General features: G+C 41.5%; 1 protein-coding gene across 7 annotated transcripts in view; it reads left to right on the top strand.

Moving 5' to 3' along the window:
- BMPER (BMP binding endothelial regulator) overlaps positions 1–24,146 on the top strand; it is a 234,189-nt gene that overhangs the window by 127,134 nt on the left and 82,909 nt on the right. For all 7 annotated transcript variants that reach the window (XM_070616213.1, XM_070616217.1, XM_070616214.1 and 4 more), the window contains exons 7-11: positions 1,814–1,913; positions 7,156–7,265; positions 10,631–10,771; positions 13,244–13,348; positions 17,080–17,125. In XM_070616213.1, the coding sequence (XP_070472314.1) occupies positions 1,814–1,913; positions 7,156–7,265; positions 10,631–10,771; positions 13,244–13,348; positions 17,080–17,125 (502 nt within the window). The remainder of the gene's footprint in view (positions 1–1,813; positions 1,914–7,155; positions 7,266–10,630; positions 10,772–13,243; positions 13,349–17,079; positions 17,126–24,146) is intronic.

Below are 24,146 nucleotides of genomic sequence, written 5' to 3' on the forward strand. Positions count from 1 at the left end.
TTGAAATGAATAGCTCAGGGCGGCATATGCCCTCCCTCTAGATTTGACTTCTGTGGTTTATGTATAAGCTGGGGAAGACCTCAGAGTCTGACCTAGACTCACGTTATGTGCCTCTGAAGTCTGGTGAAAGGCCAGACTTTAGGATTCCGCAGAGTTGAGAGTTGAGTGAGGAACCTCACAGAGAACAGCCAAGGATTCTTAGGAGATTTTGAGTGATTCTTGCTGATCTGGAAATAATGTAAAAACAACAGAAGAGCTTTTTGTGGTATTTTCACATGTTCTCTATTGGTTTGGGGAAGAATCCAACAGTAAAGTGGCTTAAAAACAATAAATATTTAAAAAGACATAATGTGCCCTACTCTTTTCATCCATCTCTACCAAAAAATAAACTATAATAATAAATATGGCAAGAACAGGAAGGAAAGCAGAAACAACAGGTGACGGTAGTTTGCTGGGATGGGAATGGATATGATCCAGTCGACTGGTGTCCGGTGTTAATGCAGAAAGTGGTGGAGAAGGTGTGAGGAAATGCTGTGAGGGAATCTACCTCTTGCCAGGCCCAGGGCTCTTGGAGGTGTGACTTCCTCATTTTCTGAGGTCTCTTGAGATATAAAGTACCAGCTTGAGACAACAGGTACTTGAACATCCACTGGTTGGTTTTCTAGCTCAAATCCCAGAGAAGCCAATCCATTGAAATTTCTTTTGCCTAGTGATCTATTTACCAAATTTACTGATTTTCTAAAAAGTAAAACCTTAAATTATTCACAAATTTGATAGCAATTCATATTGCACAGAATAGTTTTCATATGAGCCTTGCAAAGTTGTTGGACATAAATTGACTAGAAAGTACTTTTTGTTTTTCTCACCCAACTTTCTGAAGATTCAGTTACAAATTGCTGAGGCTGGAAGAAGAGGCACCACTGCTGAGGGATAGAGGAGGAGGAGTTCGGCATACCGCATCTTCTCATTCTAGAGAGGAGAGAGAGGCTGACAGGCAGAACCGGGGGAAGGATGCTGAGGTCAAGAAGGAAGGAATGGGTGTCAGAGGCAATGGGTGCTGGAGGACAGAAAGCGTGGAGAATGAGGAACAGGGAAGATTATTGAAGGTTCTAGAACTTCTCCCATGGGCCACTGAGGCTCTGCTAGTCCTTCTAATATCAATCATCATATACCTTCTACTCAGTTAAGGATACAGATTTGGTTAGCTTGGTGTATTCAGTGAAATTGTTCTGCTGAACATAGGCTTTTAGTGCCTCCATTTTCAGCAGATTGGCTGCTTCCTCTAATCTGAACCTCATGGAGCCATCCCAGCACACCTTCAAACTGTGGCAGAAAGGGAAGCCTTCCTGGAGGAAGATGTCTGCAGGACCTACAGAAAGATGGGGGTCTGAAAGAGGAGGAAAAGTCTCAGGAAACACAAAGGGTTCCTTTGCTTGCTTTGGGGTTAGAAAGGAAGCCCGCTTGTCCTGGTTTGCCTGAGACTTCTCTGGTTTTAGTCCTGAAAGCCACAAATCCCAGGAAAACTGAGATAGTTGGCTGGTCTTGAGAAGGAAAAAGATAAAGAAAGGTGGTGACAAGTGTGGAGAGGTGATGTTGTAATCATCTCTTTAGGGGCAGGCTTTTTGCAGGTACAATTTGTGTGGCCTACAGGGAAAATAAAAGGATCCTTGGGAGAAATTACATGGATCTGAGCAGTCACCCCAGGGACCTAATAGCAGGGAAGGCCCTAGGTTTGTTCCAGATGTCTTGATTATATAATATCTATGCACTTGCTTTTCTAAATGTGCTTTTTCTTTCTCTCTCTTTTCTTCAGGGAGGCAGGACACAGTGCGTGCGAGAAGTCTGTCCCATTCTCTCCTGTCCTCAGCACCTTAGCCACATCCCCCCAGGACAGTGCTGCCCCAAATGTTTGGGTGAGTGACTGTTTTCAGGTCAAAGAACAATGTAATTGATTTTCAGTGTTTTCTGCTGAGTCTTCATCTACATTATTTATCTTGGAGTTCTCAAGATTGTCCTGTCACGTGGCTTCTTAGAGAAAATATTACTTCTAATTACAAGAACATAAGGTGTGCACAGGGTTTGTCTCTCTGCTGATGCCTCCTCAGAGGTTTCTTCTGTCTTGTCTTCCCTTATATCTGTAAACCTAGTACACTGGACAACCTGGAATAATATGTCCTTGTGGGGAGAACAGTACTGAAGAAACTGTCTTTAATTGGACATACAATGATGAGAAGGAATGTATTTTAAAGGCATTTGAAGTAAACACACACAGGAGTATAGACAAGTGTTACTTTTAGAGGCAAAAGCATGCAGGAGGATAACATGCCCAAAACGAGAGGTTTGGAAGGGAGCAATGAATAATAGCCAAAAAAGGGAGTGTTAGCTATTTCTTCTTGAGTATTTACTATGTACGAGGCACCATATAAAACACTTTATTATGCTTTTTCTTACTTAATTTATCAAGAAGCTGTGACATATAGGTACTAAATGTACTAGATAATTCCAATGCATAATATAGGTACTCATTAGTTTTGTTGTACTGAGAAGGAAGTAAATTCTTAGTAGGTGACTCAGCTAGTGAGTTATGGCGTTGATACTTGAGCACAAGTCTCTGATTCCTCAGCCCATCCTCTAACCTGCTGCAGCTCAGCTTCCCCAGGGACGTGGACAGCAGCGTGTGTGTTGTCAACTGAAAGGAGACAACTGATGATGGCGAGTCTGCAGAGCATGAGGTTCCTTGGCATTTTTTTATAATCCATATGTCAGCTTCTTCCATATGATCCCTAGGCCCTTGAGTTAGTTGAGGTCCAACTAGTTATGATTCAAATCAAAGTAGCTTCACCCATCATTTGAATACAACAGAACACCCAGCAACCTCACTAGAATCTACAGAGATCCTTGAGGGGGCTAATATTTTTCCTAGTCCCCCCGGCTTTGTGTTTCTGCACCTGCTGTTTTTCTCTCTTTGTTCCTTTCCTCTTCCTCCTCCTCTCCTCTTCTTCTTCTTCAACGTCATTTTGTCCTTTCAGACACACCACCCATCCAGTCTTTTCACTTCCTATGGTGCTATTGAATCAAGGCTTATGTCGCAGATTTTACTGAAGATTTGCAGTAACTGAGGGTGATTACTTTATAGAGAAGCATGGTGAATGAGCTAAAATGGAATCACGTTTAGGAAACTTTAACTGTTTGTCTCTTTTGTTTGAGCTCTAGCCTCTCCTATCAGTTATTGTCCACACTCTTTCCTTGAATCTTCTGTCCTTTCTTTCATAATTTGCTTTCCCCAAATCCAAGAAATCTTGTTGATTTATTTTTCTCATTCCCAGCTTATCACAGCCACTCCCTGAAGTCTATCTTTCTACAACCCAATTGGCACATAAAGGTATCTTGTTAAACTAAGGCAGTTTTCTTCTCTTTGAGGAATTCTATTGCTATTTCTTTGTCTAACGATGTTTGCCTTCTTGCTACATGTACATACACATACACACACATTTATACACACCCACACACACAGATACTTTTTGATTAAATATGAAGTAATTATAAGAGGAAAGGAGGATTGTTTAGATGTGCCTGACTAAAGACATTTCCACTGATGTGTGTGCTTCCTGTTCTGCCAATGCGTGCTTGTACTGCTGGAATAGAATTTGCCAGTTCACTGTGGGCGAAATCATCGTGCTATGGGTCCCGGTGGAAGTAGCATTCCATGTAATCAGGGAAGTCATCACAGAGAAGGTGGCATTTAGGGCCTGGCTTTGAAGATAAGTGGGCTTGATGAATGTTTTGAAGCTGGTACCGTAGATGTGCTGAGTCAGCTCAGAAGTTTCTCATATGAGCAATGACTATTGTATTGAATGCAGATTTTTCTGTCCATTTGTGGTCATAAGTCAGACTAAAAAGGAATAGCAAGTCTTAGGAAACTTGAAAATCATAATGCTCCCAAATGAGACCTTTTTTGGTTGGGCTAAACCCCAGGGAAATAATGTGGAAATAGCTTAAATCAGGCTGTACACGGAGTCTCTGAACCATTCTTTTGAATGTTTTATCTTATTTTGGGCTGTGATGGGGTAAAAAGAAACATACCCACGTAACAAAAGACAGAAAGGAAAAAAAGAAAACACTAGGATGCTTTCTAGATGTTGAACTCTTAGACCAATTAGACTTTTGACTAGTTGGATGCTGATTTGCTGTTGTTTTCCCTTGACCAGAATTCATTTACATAACATTCTTGTACCTTTTACGTTACACTGTTCTCTTCCTGTCTCTTCTCATTTTCAATGAAGAGCCTCCTCACAGGTTTGTATACGCAGAGCACCCCATTTCCCTCTCGGAGTGACACAGCCCAGGATCATATTTGAATTATACCACCAGTAATAATGATAATACTTTTCACCTGCCACTTATTAGGGATGTTTAATAAGTGCTGATCTCTGTGCTAAGAGCTGTACATCAATATTTTTAGGTAAAATTTTCATTTTATTGAGGGATAATTTAAGCCATTGGTCACATTTGTTCAGGGGGATAAACTCATTGACAAGTCTTTTGGTGAGTAGATTGATGCAATCTACTGATACATCAATCCACCAACGCATCCATCCATCCTTCTATCTATGCAACAATATTGAGAACTGTAATTGTAGTAAAAGCAAGAAACTACAGGAACACAGTGAAAGGGCCTCTGAAGTTCATTCTAAGCAGTGAAAGGGTCTCTGAAGAGGCGGTATGGAAGTCGGCCATGAAGAAGATGTATTTTGATTAGTGGAGAAGGAAGCTTGATTATATCTATATATTTATTTATATCCTGATTTTTGCCAAAAATGTTTTAAGGCTACTTACAAAATACATGAAGCACATGTAGCTAAAAGATAAGAAAAAGACAAACCAGGTTATCACAAGTTGTAAAGAATTGCTCAATTGAAGCAGAGTTATTTTTAATTCTTAAAGGACAGGAATGTACCCCTGATTAATATAGAGGAAAGTGTTTAAAGCAGTGAAAAAGGACATCAACATCATTTTTTTAGTAAATACACACACACGCAAAGATCTGCTTAGAGATATTTCTTATACTAGAATACCCTAAAACTAAGGTGTGATGTGACTGAAGTGATTCTGATGGGGTGGGTGACCTGCCCACAGCTTTCTGATTCTTCAGGGTGATCCTAGGGGGTTCCTTAGAAGAAAATCTAAAGAAAGGATGAATTTTGTATTTTGCACATAATTCTCTAATTTACTCTATAAATTCTCAGGAACTTCAAGAGACTCAGGACCTGGGTGTACACATAAGAATACCTTTCTTAGTTGAGATATTAATACTTGCTGGGTGCAAAAACAGTCATTATGCTAACTTTTATCTAATCGTGAAAGAGTTTGTGGTTGCCTACTTCAATATCAACATTGTAGATAGAGATGGTAGCGTGTTATTGGGAGGAGGCATTATTGATACCATTTTGCAAGTGAACTAAGAGAGGCCTGGAGAAATCATATACAAGGTCATCAGGGAATTCATCCATGAGACCCAAATGATAACTCACTGCCATCTTTTGAGGCGAGTGTGCTTCTGGTGGTGAGAACCAAACTAATGATTTAATTCTTTGTCTATACTGTATCCTAGCCTTGAAGTTGACTCTGATAGGACGATAGCACTTTTTTAAATTCTTACTGTCATTCCAACAATTCTAAGAATAACATTTCGTATATGTTTATAGGTGTTTTCAGCATTTCATTGTGTCTCCTGATAAATAGAGATTGCTTTTAATCATTTACAAGAAGAAAGAGTATGACTATAAATCTGGGAAGTGACCATCAGTTTTTGACTTCTGGGGCCAGCCCCATGGCTGAGTGGTTAAGTTTGTGTGCTCTGCTTTGGTGGCCTGGGATTTCGCAGGTTTGGATCCTGGCTACGGACCTAGCACTGCTCATCAGGCCATGCTGAGACCATGTCCCACATGGCAGAGCCAGAAGGATCTACAAATAGAATATACAGCTATGTACTGAGGGGCTTTGGGGAGAAGAGAAAAAGAAGATTGGCAACAGATGTTAGCTCAGGCGCCAATCTTTAAGTTCTTTTTTTTTTTGAGGAAGATCAGCCCTGAGTTAACATCTGCTGCCAATCCTCCTCTTTTTGCTGAGGAAGACTGGCCCTGAGCTAACATCGTGCCCGTCTTCCTCTGCTTTATATGTGGGATGCATGCCACGGCATGGCTTGCCAAGTGGCGCCTTGTCAACACCCGGGATCTGAACCGGAGAACCCCGGGCTGCCGAAGCAGAACATGCGCACTTAACCGCTGCACCACCGGGCCAGCCCCTTAACTTAGTTCTTAATTAAAGTAGCATTTCAAGGATGTTTTTATGTGCTTCAGAAAGTAGAAACTCAAATACTGAAAGAAAGGAAGAAATTGAATTGTACTCCTTTTTTGGGGTTGCTTTTTTGGGACCTTTTGGTCATCAATCAAATCCTCACATCAGGGAAAACCAAGCTAATTCTACAGAGATGTGATGCCTATGAAAGTGTGGATACTTGGCATGTGGAGCTGGATTCTGCCCCTATGCGCCCTTTGAGTTGGCTTCACCCTTCATGACAATGGGCTTGGAATTTCTTCAACTGAAATGTTACGTCATTAGTTCTTCTTTTTGCTCATTCTAGCCCTTCTTGGTATTTCTTGGCTTTTCCTGCCTCCTCCTTGCTAATACCTACCTTCTGGATAATTTTACTTGTTCTTTAAGATGCGGCTCAGGCATCACATCTTCCAAGAAGTCTTGTCTGTCCTCCCTGTTCCCATAGCTCCCGGACTGGCTTCTTTCTAGATCTTACCATATTGTCGTATTAAGATCATCTTTTGTGGGTTTGTTTCCCCATTAGACTGTGAGCTCCATGAGTACGGGTCTATGTCTAAGTCATCTTAGGTCACTGTGATGGACAAATAATAAAGATGTGTTGAATTTACAAGATTCAGTGTGGACTCAAACTCTTTTTTACAAAAGCTCTCTAAATTAATGACTCCTGGGGATCCCATGGGAACATATGACACAAGGCTCTATTTTTGTGCACCAGCTTTACCTGGTCTTGTGAGAATGTTTAACAGTTCCATGATGCAATTGCTGATGACAAAGTGAGCCATCCCTGGCTTCTTACACTCTCCCATTGCTCCCCTCTAGGTCAGAGGAAAGTGTTTGACCTTCCATTTGGAAGCTGCCTCTTTCGCAGTGACGTTTATGACAATGGATCCTCATTTCTCTACGATAACTGCACTGTGTGCACCTGCAGGGTAAGGTGGTTCTGAGTGGCTGTGGTCCAACAGTGATCATGTTTTGGGTTTTAGTGTTAACATTATAGTCAAACGTGATGACAAGTCACTTATCAAGAGGAGGCGTTATTGATGCCATCTTGTGAGGGAAATCATACTCAAAGTCACAAGGAAGTTCAAACATAGGAGCCAAATTGCAACTCACTGTCATCTTCTTAGGGCCAACTAGTTAGCTCCTGGTGGTGAGAAGTGAACTGTGAAGGGCTGTCCTGAGCCACTTTCTAGAATTGGACAAATACACATGGTGGTGTTCCCTGGCTCTAATTATCCAAGATGAATTCTCTGACACAAGTGGCAATAAAAATGGCTTTAATCACATTCAAGAGAAAAGAAAGGCATGGATTTACAGTTCATCGCAAAGATAAACCTGGTAATTTGGGAAGAGAGTATTTATGTTTTGTTCGTCGTACCATTTCTTACTTGAGGCATTGCTCACTTTTCTTGAAAGGCACCCAGAAGTATAATGACTGGTAAGGAAAGAATTCCACAGCTCCAGAATTTGAAAGGGATACACATCACACATTCATAGACTCTACTTAGGAGGTGATTTATTTTTGAAACCAAGAAGAGAATCATTTATATGGGGGACTTTAGGATCATTCATTAGTGAGCTAACTCAAACATCTGTGTGACACGAGTTTAGAATAATATATTTTGTTGGTGATGGTTGCTGTTTTGTTTTTAATAGCTAAAAGGCTAGAGAGGGAAAGAGAGGAGCTTTGCTCAATGTCAGCTATGAGTCAGTAGCCGGGATTAGAGTTCAGAAGTTCCTGATTACTTGAGGCATGCTTTGCTAAGTAGCATGCACTCCTTCAGGGAGGTGGCTGAGTAAGGGCTGAACTGTCTGTTCCCTGGCACTGAACATCGAGGAGTTCCTAAGCCTGAGAATACTTTCCTGAGGCTCTTTCCTCTCTTCTGTGGTTTGTATTATCCTATGCTACACATATAGCCACTCCTTCTGTTTGCCTTGGCCTCCGTCCTCAGGACCTCTCTCCCCCTCCAGGAATTTCACAGGTTTTAGCTTCCTCTTGGGGACACCGAGCCTTTGACGAAACACATCGCATTCCCAAGTGCATTCCCAATTCTCTTGATTACAGGAAAGCCAGGCGTCCCATGAATGGGAATTAGCTATGCTTGCCGTGCTTTGGGTCTCATGGATTCTTTGAGAGATGATTAGGCAATATGTTCCAGTGCTCAAAAGAAGCGTAATTAATACTGTCCCTTCCAGAGGTTGTTTTATCAGAGTGTGAGTTCACAGTCACCTTTGGGAAATTGGATGCTTGAAGAATCAGACTGCAATCATTTTGAATAATCATTATTTTCTATCTGCTTAGAGCTTCCCTCTCCAGCGTCCTCATCCAGTGCCACGGCAGGTGCAGGATACTGTTTAATAGTTCTCTGAACACAGTATGGTCGCAGATCTCTGTGCCTTCAAATTTAATGATTCCTCTACCTATAGTGTTTTCATCTTCTTGAAATTTTATTAGCAAACTCCTCTTCATCCACAACAGCCTATCTCAGATGTCACCTCCTCTAGTGAGGCTTGCCTGACCTCCTAGAGTGGTAATTATTCCCTCTTCTCTGCTACCTCTACACCTTTACTAGCTCTGTTTACCGCCTTATATTGCGATTTAGTTGTTCACATGATTATCTCTCCTCTTGCTCTGTGAGCAATTTGAAGACAGAAGCACATCTCATCCCTGTATTCTCATTGCTTAACTTATGCCAGGCAGATGATCTAATGGGTGCTGTGTGTGTGGGTGTGTGTATTTAGTAAAACTTGGGAGATCTACCATGAAGTATGCTTTATTTGAGAGCTGGTGAATGCTCTTGTTTCTCAAACTAGAAATAAAGACATGCAATTTGACAAAGGATTTTTTCCAGTTTATGAGTTGATTTATAATAATTTCTATGTGCCAGGCACTGTGCCAGGTACTTTACATATTTCATTTAAACTACACAATAAACCTGAGAAGTAGGTGTTATCTCCATTTTGAAGATGAGGAATCTGAGGCTCAGGGAGATGGATTTGTACAAGATAACACACCTAATAAATAAACTGCCATTCCTCCCTGGTCTTGTTCCACTCTAAATCCTATCCACTAGATGATGTGGTTAGAGGCTTAACAATAAAGGATAACAAATGCCATTTTTTTGAAGGATCATTTCATTGTATTAATCTCAGTTGAATAGGTCAGTATAGTATATACTGTACTGTATATATATATATATATAAGTATAGGGAGTATAGTAGATGGTATCAGAAGTGCCTCTTGAAGTCATAGAAGTAACATGGAAGCTACAGAAGATACATAGGTTGACTTGCACAACCTATTTGTATGTAATGCTCAGAAATGAGTCCTCTCTCAAAGGGTCTATATCTCATTTGGTCTCATTCTGCTGCCGTTGGTCTCATACTAACTCGACACTTTGCTGGTCTACCCTGAGACACTGCTTCCCTCCAGCCCTGTCTCCACTAAGTTTCCTGAATGTTTTGCTCTTACAGTCATTCCAGCTGACAGCGTTCTCCAGGCGAAACTGCATCTTGTTGGCTGGGAAACTAGAGTAGTTTACTTTTCTTAAGCTGCTGTGAACTTTCCTCCAATGTGTTGTTGAATGAATCAGTAGGCACAATTGACTTGGCTGTTTTGTTCATGGAATACCACTTCTTTAGAAATCAAGCTGTACCCCTTTAAGTTACATATATGAACTTGTTACCTTCGGAGGTAAAGTGGCCTGGTTACGGTTTATGGTCACATGGTTAACGGAAGAGCCCTAGAACCCAGGTCCAGTTTTGGAATTGCTCATTCAGTTCCTTTGTGAACACAGAACATACTAAGGAATTTCATCATGAGGTGGAACATTAGCTCTTAATTTTTGCTCTTTGATCAAAGATATCCTGCCTTTACACTAAACTCCTGGAAGATGGCACAAAGCCATGGAGCAGACCCAAGAGATCACTGTTAATGAAGGATGCAAAAGAGGAACAGGAAGAAGGAAGCTGGCTGGCTCAGAGTGAGCTGGGCTTTCTAGCCGCGCGCTGGCTGGAGCAGAATCATCAGTCTCATGAGCATTAAATTATAAGCCCTTAGAAGGTAGGGATCATATGTCACACTGTTCATAGTTTCCTCATCTTCTAGTCCAGATATTAAATCAACAAATAACAATTTGAAGTGAATGAAAGATTGATTGCAACAAATTAAAATATACTATCTACAGAATATGTCCTAAAGCAGTCAGTCGTGGGTTGATAAAGGAAGGCCAGGTGGGATGTTTGGTAGAGGTGGGAATCGTTTCTAATTTCCAGTTTGCCTTTGGGTCCCCAGGACTCTACCGTAGTGTGTAAGAGGAAGTGCTCCCACCCTGGTGGCTGCGACAAAGGTGAGGACGGCTGTTGTGAGGAGTGCCTCCTACGAGTGCCGCCGGAAGACATCAAAATGTGCAAGTTTGGCAACAAGATTTTCCGGGTACGTCATGAGCCAAGCTCATGGGAACTACTGTATTATATTGAATTGTAGAAAACACCAGACAGAGTGTGGATTGGAGTAATCCATATGTTGTGTATACATATGCGTGCATGTGTGTATTTATATATATTTATATATTATTATTTATATAATATATATCATATACAAGATAAATATATTTTATAAAAATATATTACATTTATATGTACTTATTTATGTTACAATATTATATATACGTAAACATTTAGAACCAGTATATATAGGGGCAGAGAAGCAACTGTATCAAAAGTGTTTCTATTTGGGTTTTTTTTTTTTTTTTTGCTTTATAAAATATTTTAAACCCATAAAACATCGTTGCCTTTTCCAAATGTGGTCGGCTGGTGATTGGGGTTGAACTGAAGATGTCCCCCTGGATGGTGCAGCTATGGGTGCCTGAATCCCTGGGAGCATCTCGTTCAGTCCAAGATGCTCAGTGCCCCTTGCCAAAATCCTGACGGTCCTGTAGCTTGATAATTTTAGAACTTTTTCACAAAGCTACATTTTCACAGAGCGATTTCCTCATTTGGAAGATGTTCAGGTGAGGATGTTCATGGCCTGTGTAGCCAGCATGGCAGTTGAGCAATGGTGAGAGAACCCTGCCCCAGCTGGGCTAGCAGGTTGTCTGCTGGTCATCTGCTACACATCTCAGGTGTGTTTTATGTTGTTTTCTGATGGCCTGAGTGGGAAGTTGTACAGTGACCATTAAATGTCAGGATGGAGTTGGATTTGTCCAAGGTGTTTCCCATCTAGTCTTTTGTGCCCAGGGGTGGGGGGAGTCTCTCTGTACCCGAAGGTGTCATCTCATGATGCCCATGAGAATTGGGACCCTCAGAGTCAAGTCAGATGTGGAAGCTCCTCAGGCATGCTGCACTTAGCCAGACTTCCTATTACACCAACAGAGTTGGAGGGAGAGGCTTGGTTCTTATCGAATTGGTAAGAAGACACGATATGTCAAGCCCAGGGGAAGGGGGTCATATGTGTGTTTCATTTACACCAGGCTTTCAGAGCCACTCATATGTTCTCTTTACATAAAGTCATCCTCTGTCTCCAGAGCAGACGATACAGTAGACTCACCCTCATGATGGTGGTGTGTGCAAAGTACTTTCAAGGACTCCTTATAGAAAGTTTCCTTTATGTGAATGAAGCCTGAAGTAATTTACAGAGGGTTCTTCTTTTTTTTCCCCACTGAGGAAGATTCGCCCTGAACTAACATCTGTGCCACTCTTCCTCTATTTTGTATGTGGGTTGCTGCCACAGCATGGCTGACGAGAGATGTAGGTCCACACGCAGGATCCGAACCCACGAACCTGGGCTGCTATAGTGGAGTGTGCCGAACTTAACCACTAGGCTGCAGGGCCAGCCTCCAGGGTTATTCTTGAAATGTGCACTGAGAGAATTTGGAATAGTCAGATGGCCTTTGAAACAGGATCAGTTAGGTCTTTCTCTCCTGAGAAATAAAAGGCAATAGAGAGTAGGTAGTCCTTAAAAAGCTTCAAAAAATGAGAAGGAAGGGGTAGAAGAAGAGTTATCAAAGAGCTGAGCTAGTTTCTGTTTTTAACAAAATTTGTTGCTTAGATCCACAAGCCCAGGAAGGAATCCTTGTTTTGTTTTCAATCCCAGTTCTATTGCCTGCAATCTCTTTTCCCATAAGCAAAGATGCACATCCCTGCATGTTCTCCGGAGGTACAGGGCTTCTTGTGGCTGGGCATTTGTCAATTGCAGATTATAAATTCAACGAGCCAAAGAAATTCCTCAAACAGCCCTTTTTAGGCTAGAAAACGTGTTTCAAAGTGCTACCCAGCTTTTTGAGAGGTGAGTATGGGACAGGCAGGAACATGGTATAAATGGCTGTTGGAGTGTTCTGCCTGGGCTCCATATTTTCAGATGGCTTGCTAATCAGGTGTCTGCCTGGGCAGTGGGAGTCATTTGAATTAGCCTATGTTCTTTGCATGTTTGTGTCCTGTGTGGTCCAGAACCATGTCACATCTGCTTAGAATAAACTAACCACCTCCGGACATCTCAATTAATTGCTGGTGCCTGAGACAGCTTCAACAGTTCAGTCCTATCAAACTGAAAAAGTAGGCAGTTGCTATTGCATCAGATATGAAAACTTATGTTTGTCTCCCAGGGCAGAACAAAGTAAACAATGCAGGAGGAGGAAGATGCAAATATGACTTGGTTAGATGCGCAAGAATATTTTTTATATCCTGGAGGGGGAACACACACGCATATATGCACACACACCCCCGCCTCAAATCTAATCTTACATTAAATCAGTTAGGTGTGGATAGGACACCTCAGAGTTGTTTAGTCTAATGATGGCATCCCTCACTCAGGATAAGAAATGTTTTTCTTGGTAGAGAAATCCCAGCCTGGTAGATTAGCTCCCATCAGCCTACAGCTGATGGCAGAATCCTGTGCTCTCTCCTGTAGGATGGAGAGATGTGGTCCTCTGTTAACTGCACCATCTGTGCTTGTGTGAAAGGCAAGACGGAGTGTCGCAAGAAGCAGTGTGTTCCCATCAGCAGCTGTCCTCAGGTATGTTTGGAATGCAGGCTGCCTTTCTCTTTACTTTAGCATTTTGGGAAACATCCCGTGTGTGGCATGGTCACAAGCCACCTTCTGAACACAGAATCCAGGTCCCCTGAAGCTTCCAGGTTCACAAATAGCGACATGCCCCTTGCAAATCCTGCTCCTCCTTTTTTGCAGTTCCCACTCAGTTTCTAACCTTGTGTGAAAATAGCTCTTATCTTGCTCTTGTCCTCACCCTCCTTTTTCTTACTGACTTCTCCCAGTTCTTTGTTTCAACGTCTCCAACTCCTTTGCTTGTTTTGCTGGGTTTTCTGTTGAACATCATAACCATCATTTGCATTTTCCTCCTTTCTCTTTCCCTCCTCAAATCAGAGTTTTCTTCCTTTAGCCATTCAAAGTAATATGTGGCTGTTTATTAATAAATTCCCCACGGGGTTGCTCCTGCCTACCAGCATCCCTGACCCCTTTAGACAAGTTTTCCCTCTCTAACCCTGGCCTCCATTGTAGCCCCAAATGGAAATAGCCTCCTTATGGAAATATCTCTTTTTCAGAAACCCACGGTTCCAGGGCATTGAATAAAGCAACCATTATCTTTTAAAGCATGAGCTTCATTGAATTCACCTCAGCAACTTGAAACCTTTCAAGGTTTTATGCGTTTTGGGAAAATGTCAAACCTATTCAATACCTTCCAGTGAATGAAAAAATATATCCATATATTCAGAACATGTCCTCCCTTCTCTGTTATACACAGCTTTTAATTTTATTCACATCTGTTATTATTATAAACAAAAAGTTGCTGTTTTTACTTGAGTGCCAAATGAGGCACAAAAAAACAACAGCTGTTGCTATTGCACAATTGAATAAAGGGGGGAGGAAAAAAAGGAAAAAAAAACACCTAATTAGTCTTGCTTTAAAAAGCCTCAGACATAAAACTGAAAACCTCCCATAAAAGAAGGAAAAAAAGGGAGATACACTAAGTAGACTTGAACATGGTCTGCTTATAAATATTCATTGGGAAAGATGGGATCACATCATTTATGCCAGTCCTCGGGGAACCTTCCGTGCTAATGAACTCTTGCAGCACATGTTAGTAATAATGGGCTTCCTTATTCCACACGACAAAAACAGGATGCTGTGCCAACCTGGTGGCTTGAGTAACGAGCCTCAGCAGGCCATGGTGGGGTTTCCAGCTTCCCTTGAGGCCTGCCACTTGTGGCAGGGTTGATGGTTTTCATTGTCCTCTTGCTGTGGGGAGGTCAATGCTCTTTGTGTCACTGGTATCTCATTAGCATTTCTTCTTTATGGACCATATTTGGGCCTGGAGCTTCCTTCCCTCCAGGCACAGGCATTTCTCCCACCCCGCCCCCTCCCCCCTGGCTTGTTAGAGCTTGTCAGTGCCCCATCCTGCCTCAGGGGCCACCTTTCTGTTTCTAGGCGTCTCTCCAATGTTCCTCTGGTTCACACTTTCCCTCCTCAGGGGCCAGCACAAGGACTTTGGAAGATAACTTAGCTCTGCTGTGGAAATCCTGTTAAGAACTTACTTCCCCTCCCCTGCATTGCCTGAGGAAATTAAAAAAAAATTTTTTTGAAGAAGCAGACTGTATTGCCTGCTCTATCCTTCCTGGCTACTACACATCTCTTTTTCCAAAAGTATGTGGGCCTTGTGGAAAGAAGATTTTACAGTTGGATCCCCTGTCCACCCTCCTGGCAGCTCCCCCAGAAACAAAGAGGTACCTTTTGTGAGAAGCGCTAGGAGGGTTCCTGTGGGGACGGGGTCATTAACAACCCCGCCATCTCATCATCGCTAATATGTACTGAAACTTTCTCTATAGTCAGAAGGCTAACCCCATTTAATGCTGGGACCACCCCTCTGAGGTGGGTGCTATTACTAGGCTCTTCTTACTGACGAGGTCACATATGAGTTCCACAGCTAGTTGCATGACACTCTGGAGCTCAGACTTCACAGCTTGTGTTTGATTTAGTGACACCACCAGCCCCACTCTCACTTCCCGAAGAGGGGAGATGGCAGTTTCCACCGAGGTGCAGACGTAGGGGATCATATAGTCATGTTTAGTTGAGGCCTTGGCTTTAAAAGGCTCTGCTCCATTCGGATAGAGCACCTTACTCTGCCCATTGTTCCATCGGCCTGAGCTGACCTCATCTGGCTTTGTCCTCAACTGCTTTCAGTCACGAGAAGCCAGAGGAGACCTCTGTGCCAAACAGAAATAAATAACAGAGTTTGAGGCAATGAAAATATGTCGTGATGCCCAAAACCATGGGAAGGTTGAATGAGACTGAGCTTTAAGCCTCTTTCAAAGTCATCTTAGCCTTTGTACCATTTTAGGTCTAGCTGATGCAAAAATGAGTCAGACGTGGTTCTATTTCTTTAATTATCAACCAGCATTTTTTTAGCCATGATTTTTTTTGAGTACCTAAATCTATTCTTGATGCAAGTGACTGGTAGTGAATGAGTAAATGCACAGTATATGAGCTGTGTGGTCTTGACCTTGGGCCACCTATCTGGGGTCTCTGTCCCTTTATTTTCCTATAAACAGGGGGTAGGGACACCTGCATTTGGAGGGTGTTGTGAAGCATAAATGAGATAAAGTATGAAGAACATACAACATTCTTTCTAATGTATAGAAGATACCCAATAAAATTCTCTTAAACATAAAGAATGAAAGAGGATAAAAATCTGGAGTGGAAAGAACATCGCCTTTAGGGTCACACAAAATTGGGTTTGATTTTGGGTTCTACCACCCTTGTGTTGCATAACATCAGTTTCTTCATCGCTAAAAAAGGAAATAGTCAGCTTGTAAGGTTCTTGTGAATCTTAATAACAATGACTATAGTAATATATAATATTAATTAAACTCTAATATATTCTAAGTATTAACTTTTAAATCCTTACTACTGACCTGATGTTACATGACATGAGATCTAGTAGGTTGTTACATAGCGAGTGCTCCCTAAATATTAATCTTCTTCCACGTTTGTTTCTTTTTCTCTGTGAGTCCCACTGAGTCAGAGATAAGAAAATGCCATTCTCTGATATGCTTCTTCCTTTAAGTGTGATGCATTAAAAAACTTGGAAGAAATGCAATATAGGAGGTTACACCATATTTCCAGATAGGTAATGGAAAGTTACTCAGCATTTCAAAACTGTCAGCATCATTGGCTTTGACTGCATAACAACGGCTTAACCTGGATAGTATACCACTTTCTGAAATAAGAAATCTGGGTGAACTTGATCTGTAGCACAGATAGTGTCCATATCCATAGGCCTGGGCTTGGGTTACAGTTTATTATTTGGGCTCCTCCAACAGGCAAAGATGGAATGAAGGCCTTGCCTGGATTGGTAGATTGACAGATGATTCCCATTTTTATGTGTGTGCACTTGGTCTCCAGAGGGCTAGGCTTGGCTATCAGTGAAAAGGTTGAATCCAGACTGTCTCCATCTTCCCTCCATGTGAGAAAAATCACACCAATGAGTCCTTTAGCTATTATATTTCTCAGAGGATAAAAACGGGAAAGCTTTCTGAATGACTTTGCCTGGCCTTAGAACTTGATACTTGAAACTTCATTTTTACTGTTATCGTCACCATCTGGGCATTGAGTTCAAATACAGCTTGGACTGATTTCATTGGTTTATCTGGTGTTAGATTTAAAAAAGAGTTTTGTCCTCGGCAGACCCTGTTTCTTAACATTAAACCCTTATTTGTTTTTCTCTTGATTAGGGTAAAATTCTCAACAGGAAAGGATGCTGTCCTATTTGCACTGAAAGTAAGTTCATTCCTTCGAAATTGTGCTATTAATATTTGTTTTGCATTTTATAGTGCAACAAGAAACATGGTGGTGTAAGTTTTCCGCACATTTCATTTCTATGGGTATAGGATGGGATCATCCCAGCTCCCTACAGACACTTTAAATGAATTGTAATCCTTTCACAAAAGCACAGTTGAGGCAAATGTAGATGTTTCCATCCGAATTTCTTGCTCTGAGAAATTTAGAAGATAAATGGTCTGATGAGATTTTAAGAAGGACCAGATAAGTTAATGTGCATTTTACCTGCTAATAGCATTTACAGTCAGAGCTGCTAAGATAATGATAGCCGGTAAAACCGAACATTATACGTAAGCTAGGAGGGCTTTTCCTGCTATCATTGTACAGCCAAACAGCTGCACTTAACTTCCTCTCCCCCACCCCCACCCCTACCTCTTCACCACTTCACCTGGGCACATCCAAAATGGCTGTTGGCAAAGATAAAACCAGAGGTCCTTGGGCTGGCAATGGTTTCGCCATCCTGCTATTTTTAACTGAGTTCTTGAGAGTTCTCTCTAACGTGGCCTATTCTGAAAGCTGTCTGAGACTATACTACTAATCACACAGAGCCTAGCAACAGATTTAATGTCATCCACACATGTAGACATATGCCTCGATGTCTTAGAAAATTACATTTTAGTCCTCCCCCAACTCATATGGTTTTGAGATAGCTTTCTGAAGTGTTTCATTGAAAGAGGAGTATTAGTAAAATGTCGCTGTCAAATTAGTTCCCATGTATGATAAGCAGGATTACCAAAGCAATGAAATCTATTAGAAAGTATTTTATGAGCCAGCCAGGCTTCGAGCAGCAGGCTTGATAACAGTTGAAAGCAGCTTTCATGTCGGAACAGGTTTGTTTATTCCACTTGTCTAAAATCAGAGTATATTTTTCTAGGAGTTATCCTGGCTCATTTTTTGGACAATAGATATATAGATTCATTATATACATATGTATACACGTATGTATATAACTTTTATATATATTATATGTAATATATACACATATATATTACTTTTTTTGAGACAGAATTATTAAGCAATTATATATTATACACTAGATAAAAGTGCTGGTTGAATTAATGAAAATTAAATTGTAGATTTAATAAAAGAAATGTTTTTATAGATAATGCAGTACGCAAAATAACTCGAAGGAGGCCAACTAAGTATAAGTTAGCGGAGTCCAGGAATTAATGCAGGAAGAAGAATTCACTATGATTAACACACCAGTTGATCGCAAAACATGTGTATAAACGATTACATTTAATCATCTTCCCAGAGGCCCTCTGAGGAAACTTTGTTTATGGATGGTTTGGAGGCAGCTTCCAGCTGAATTCCTTTCTGGATGAACAGAGTAGAGTCTAAATTGATGAAGTTTTCCTCTGTATCCACGTCAATGGAGATATTTGCATTTCCCTAGAAAGTAGCTCTTAGTTGAAGCAGAGACAGACTTCAAAGGAACTCCTAAGATTTTCTAGCTAACTCTTTCAATTTGCATGAGCACAGATAGGTTACATCTGCCAATCCCACTGCTGTCAGCCAGAACCACTGCTTATCAACTTAATAAAAACATATGGCTAGTCTTGTACAGAAACAACCTAAATCTTGAGTTACCTGACTTTATGTTACAAGAATCAAGAAGGTAATTACTGAGATAGTTGAGAGAAAAGCTGCATTCCATTATTAGTTTATCCACTATGGGCTAGCCTTGCCATATCCAGAATACTGGTGACTTATCAGAAAAAAAAAAGAAGAATATAAGGATGGGCATGATGAAATCAAACCAAGTTTATAACTGGTCATATTAAATATTGTGTTGTGTGAAACATGTGAATGAGCCCATGACTTCTGTCACTGAGATAGGCAATTGGCAAGGGAGAGAGCCGCCCAGCTGGAGGGGCAGCTGGGAGACAACTGACTCTGTGCACCTGCATCCAGCAGGTCAGCGCAGGAAAGAGCCCAGGCATGTGGTTCTCAGTCCAAATCTGAATGATATCATGAGATGGCTATTTCTCAGTTTCCTTCGGTGTTCTTTCCATCTGTTGACTCTCTCTTGCTCTCCAGCAGCTCTTCCATCCATGCTGTAAAACACATTCCATTTGGCAAGGTTTATTTGTTCAGGCTGAGTTAAAAGATGGGATGACTTCCAATTTTTTTTAAGCAATGCCCAGATTTTCATAATGCATTCAGGTAGGCTAATTCTGATGTCCTTTAGCTACAACCTGAAGACCTCCTATTTTGAAATTTCTTTGTCACTGTATCCAGGATCCAGAACAAACCTTTGGACTCATTTTTTCCTTCTCTGTTGATTATGAAAGCTCATGTGATAGATGGGTTTCTAGAGCAGAGAAATGAAGGTTGAAGTACAAACTAAGGCTAGTGTTTTCTAAAACCAGAAAAATGACTGATTTCTATCGTAGTCAAACAAAATCACACACGTACACATACACTCCATTAGTTACTGTAGAGTTTTCAGCCTCAGTATTATATAGTTTGTCTAGATAATTCTTCATTATGGGGGCTGTCCTGTGCGTTGTATGATGTTTAGCAGCATCTCTGGTCTCTACCAACTAAAAGACAGTATCCCTTCATTCCCCAAGATTGTGACAATCAAAAATGTCTCCAAACATTGCCAAATGTCCCCGGTGGGGCCAAATCACCCCTGGATGAGAACCATTGGTACTCCAAACAGGGGTAACAGCATGGGTGAATGCAGAAATAAACACTGGTGGTACTAGTAGCAGTAACTTAGTCTAAACACACAGTGATTAGACGAAGGAGGAGAGTATGGTGAGGTTGCTGTTCTGCTGGTGTAGAAAATGACAGACCAGAAGCTTCTGGATTTAATTGAATGTGTTTCTGTGTTTTCACTGCTTAAAACAATTATAAAGGCATAATTATATCTTGATTGATTGAAAGTCACCATCTTTGCTTTAATTGCTGAAAGCTAGAAATAAATTTGTAGCCATCTCTAATGGCATGCAGTTTTGAGCAATAAGCTTATGCCTGACTTCATTTATCTGTCCACCCTTATGTCTTTTGAATCATTTAGTATGCATGCCTGTAAGCTACTTCCAATTCTTTTTTGGAAGGAAGCAAGAATAAATGCTTAGATACATATGTACATACATATATAAATGAAATGGATTGATTACAAAGCTTCAAATACTCTAAAACTTACCTTGATTATCAGTAGTAGTTACTTGAGTGTCACATTATTTTCAGCAGTGGTGACATTGCATTGTCTGTTTCTAAAATCCCACAGAATCCCTGCCTTGTTGACTAGGTTAGTCTGTCTTGGTAGTTTGGGGACTTTCTAAGACCTCTGGAAGCAATGGCAAAGAGGAAACTTGGAGCAAATGTATAGAACGTTTTTAAAGGTCTCTTTTTGCAATAGTCAGTGATAATAGTAATTTACAATTCGGTAGGTAAGAAGCAATAATTGAGGTGCAAAATTGTTGTACTCCCCATAGTGGGGCTGTCTTTGTAGGGTTGATCTGAAAGGGAAATGATGATTCTAACAAAATTGGGGAAAAAAAGTCCTCTTAAAATCAGACCTGAAGGAAATATGAAAAGCATTGCTGTCTTTTAATAACATGGGACTTTCTTTCTCCCTTTCCAACTGAAAAGAATTAAATTTGGTTTGGATGATTTATTTAAAATAAAATATTTGAAGTGAGCTAAACAAACTTTATAAAGCTTTCGTGCGAGTGTTGTTTCTTGCCAAAGTATGAGCTATGGCCTAAAGCGAGTCTCACTTTGCCTGGGCTGCGCGTCACCGGACTGTGAGCTAGGTGCCAAGAAGGCCACTGTCTGTTGTGCCTGTAGCACTTGCTTTATGTGAAATGTTATCTTACTGCGTGTTGGCAAACAGTAGGTGGAATCTTGACCTAACCCCCCAACAGAGACCTGAAATCAGATAAACTCTTTGCTGGCAGAATGTCTGTTTTCTTACATGGAAATCATACTTGGTGGCAAAGTTTTCACTGATAAGAGAGGAGTGTGTGTGTGTGTGTGTGTGTGTGTGTGTGTGTAGATAGAGGGAGAGAGGAAGAGGGGAGACAGGGAGAGAGAGAGAGAGGTTGACTGTATGAGAGAATTTAGTCTCTTATGCATCTGCAAGACCAGAGGCAACTAAAGGCAGCCCACAAGTAGATGCCCAGCCCCAGGTCTCGTAGATTCATTATGCTGTGCCTGTAGCTACATCATACCTAACCATCAGCATCCCAACCTAAAAGGAGAGTTCATGATTACATAACACAGAGGCAGGGAGAGTATACTGAGCACAGATGTGCATTTAATTGAAATAACCTCAACTACATATCCCACAAGTAACAGGAAATATCAGATTTCAGCAACTCAGGGTGTGAGGAGGCTCACGGTTGCCAGGTGACTTTTTAAACCCCCGAAGAGTTAGTTTCCAGCTGTGTGCAGCATTGGTGTGCCTGCTCCCCAAGAGGGCCCCTGCCCGCGGCGTGCACCCATCATGGGCACTGCGGAATTGTCCCAGCTGGTTTTGGCACATCTTACTTCAGTCACTGGGCACGGCTACAGGTATCTCCAATTAAAGAGTAGCTGTAGGAGGGAGACTACAACAACAGCTTAATGAAACAGTGACCTTGGGGCCCATTTTATGAGAAATCACCACTGACAGAGGTTCCGCAAATTAGTAATTCTGTGTTTGAGCAAGTTTTCTGGCCTCCGAGACTGTAAGCAACTCCAGGTCCCTTAACACCAAGAGTCTGTCCTTAACTCAGGAAAGCAAGGAAATTTGAAACTGGAGCTCAAGATGCTTGTAGAATAAGAATTTGTGGTGTTGACTTTAGCCCTGCCAAGGAGGTGTTAAGCTCAGTGGCCACTGAAGTTTCTGCTCAAGCATCTGGAGTTGGGTCTGTCACTTCTCCTGAGGCCCAACTAGCAGACAGGGGTGGCAAATAAAATCCAACTGTACCACACATGGTGGCTAGGAAATCACACGCAGGCAGGAACCGCATTGGAAGGGGTATGAGGAAATCAGTTTGTTTTCTGTTTTATATGCTGCTCTGTTCTAAGGGATACTGTTACTTTAAATTTCCTGGCTATAAATTGTGCAGAGTTGAAGGAGGAGCCTGAGGTTCTCAGGAGTCATCCTTTATCCACCGCCTATTGTCGGCTCTTACAGGGTGTTAGTACTCAATAAGTTCTGACTGTTTAGTTAACAATCATCATCTTTGTCGTCATCATCATCAAATAACAGTAAGGCAATAATTGCAACAGCAGTGGCAGCAGCAAGCAGCTAATATTCATTTGTATCTGCTAAGTGTCTAAACACTGTTGTGGGCTATCTCATGTGGTCTCATTTGATCCTCATAGGCATCTTGAGGTCAAGTAATGTTATTAGTTCCCTCTTACAGCTGAGGGAACTGAGACTTAGTGGTTAAGAAGGATGCCCAAGGCAAGTGGTGGAGCCTGAATTCTGACAAGGAAGTCTGGCCCCAGGGTCTGGGCTGGAATTTCTAGCGTTGACTTCTTTGTCAGATTGTCCAGTTTGATAACCAGCCGCAGTTAGGAAGGGAGGAGAAGGTCTGGAGGACTTCGCAACTGCTAGAGGTTGGCGATTAGAGAAGGACGTTAGGAGGAGTTTCCAATTTAATAGCGTTTCCCCCGACCCCGCCCAGGAAGAACTGTAGACTCAAAGGTTCAGTCTTTCATCCACCTGGCGACACCTCCACCTTTCTGCCTGCGGCAGAGCAGCGATAGTTGGGATGCTCTGTGCTCACTGATGAATCAAACTTTCTTGGTTTTCCACGTCCACTCACTTTTCCAACTATTTTTTTTTCTTTTTAAAGATTGGCACCTGAGCTAACAACTGTTGCCAATCTTTTTTTTTTTTTCTGCTTTTCCCCAAACTACCCCAGTACATAGTTGTATATTTTAGTTGTGGGTCCTTCTAGTTGTGGCATGCGGGACGCTGCCTCATCGTGGTCTGATGAGCCATGCCATGTCCACGCCCAGGATCTGAACCAGCAAAACCCTGGGCTGCTGAAGCGGAGTGCGCGAATTTAACCACTTGGCCATGGGGCTGGCCCCTTTCCAGGTATTTTCTCCTTCTGGCAACTCAGGGTTGAGATAGTTCCAGTGGTAAGAGAAGATCTCCCCAAATTGCCTTACAACATTAAAATATATATAGTTTTAAACTTGAAGTAACTGTGTATAATTTCTACCAGGAGTAAGAAAGAGCAAAGTTGCTCTGCCACTCAAGCTCATCACCATTTTAGCATCATGAAATTGTATAAATGAATGAACCTTAACTATGAGGTCAACCCTCCCACTTCTCAGGTGAGGAAACTGAAGCTTATGGTAGAGCTGGGATAAGAACCTTTTTTTTTTTTAACCTCCTATCCAGTATTACTCTATAATATCATATGGCCTCTCTGGATGTTTGCTTGGGAAAGATTTTTCTTTTCTGGATTTTTGTCTTTTTGATGAGGAAGATTGTCGCTGAGTTAACATCTGTGCCAATCCTCCCCTATTTTGTATGTGGGACGCCACCCGCAGCATGGCTTGACAAGCAGCGTGTAAGTCCGTGCCTGGGATCTGAACCTGTGAACCCCAGGGTGCTGAAGTGTGCGAACTTCACCACTACGCCATTGGGCCCGCCCTGGGACAGTTATTTTTAATATAGATATTCCACTATTAAATCATTCAATGAAAAGTTACTTCCTTGTCTAATTTTGAAAGAATATAGTTTGTACATAAAGAGATTAATAAATTCATTATTAGACACCTGGTACATCTAGCCAAGGTGGCCATCTTGAATCTCAAGAAAGATGCAAATACTCAGTTTTAACGGAAAGAACTTATAACCAAAATCCCTTAGCAATGGTTCACCTAAAATACAGTGACATGACGAAACACACAATACAAACCTCAAACTCTGGAACTGAAAAGTACACTTTCTGGAAAATACTGTATAATAAATTACACATTACTGTATGCAAAGCTG

Source organism: Equus przewalskii, chromosome 4, assembly GCF_037783145.1.
Source record: "Equus przewalskii isolate Varuska chromosome 4, EquPr2, whole genome shotgun sequence".
Classification (NCBI taxonomy): Eukaryota; Metazoa; Chordata; class Mammalia; order Perissodactyla; family Equidae; genus Equus; species Equus przewalskii.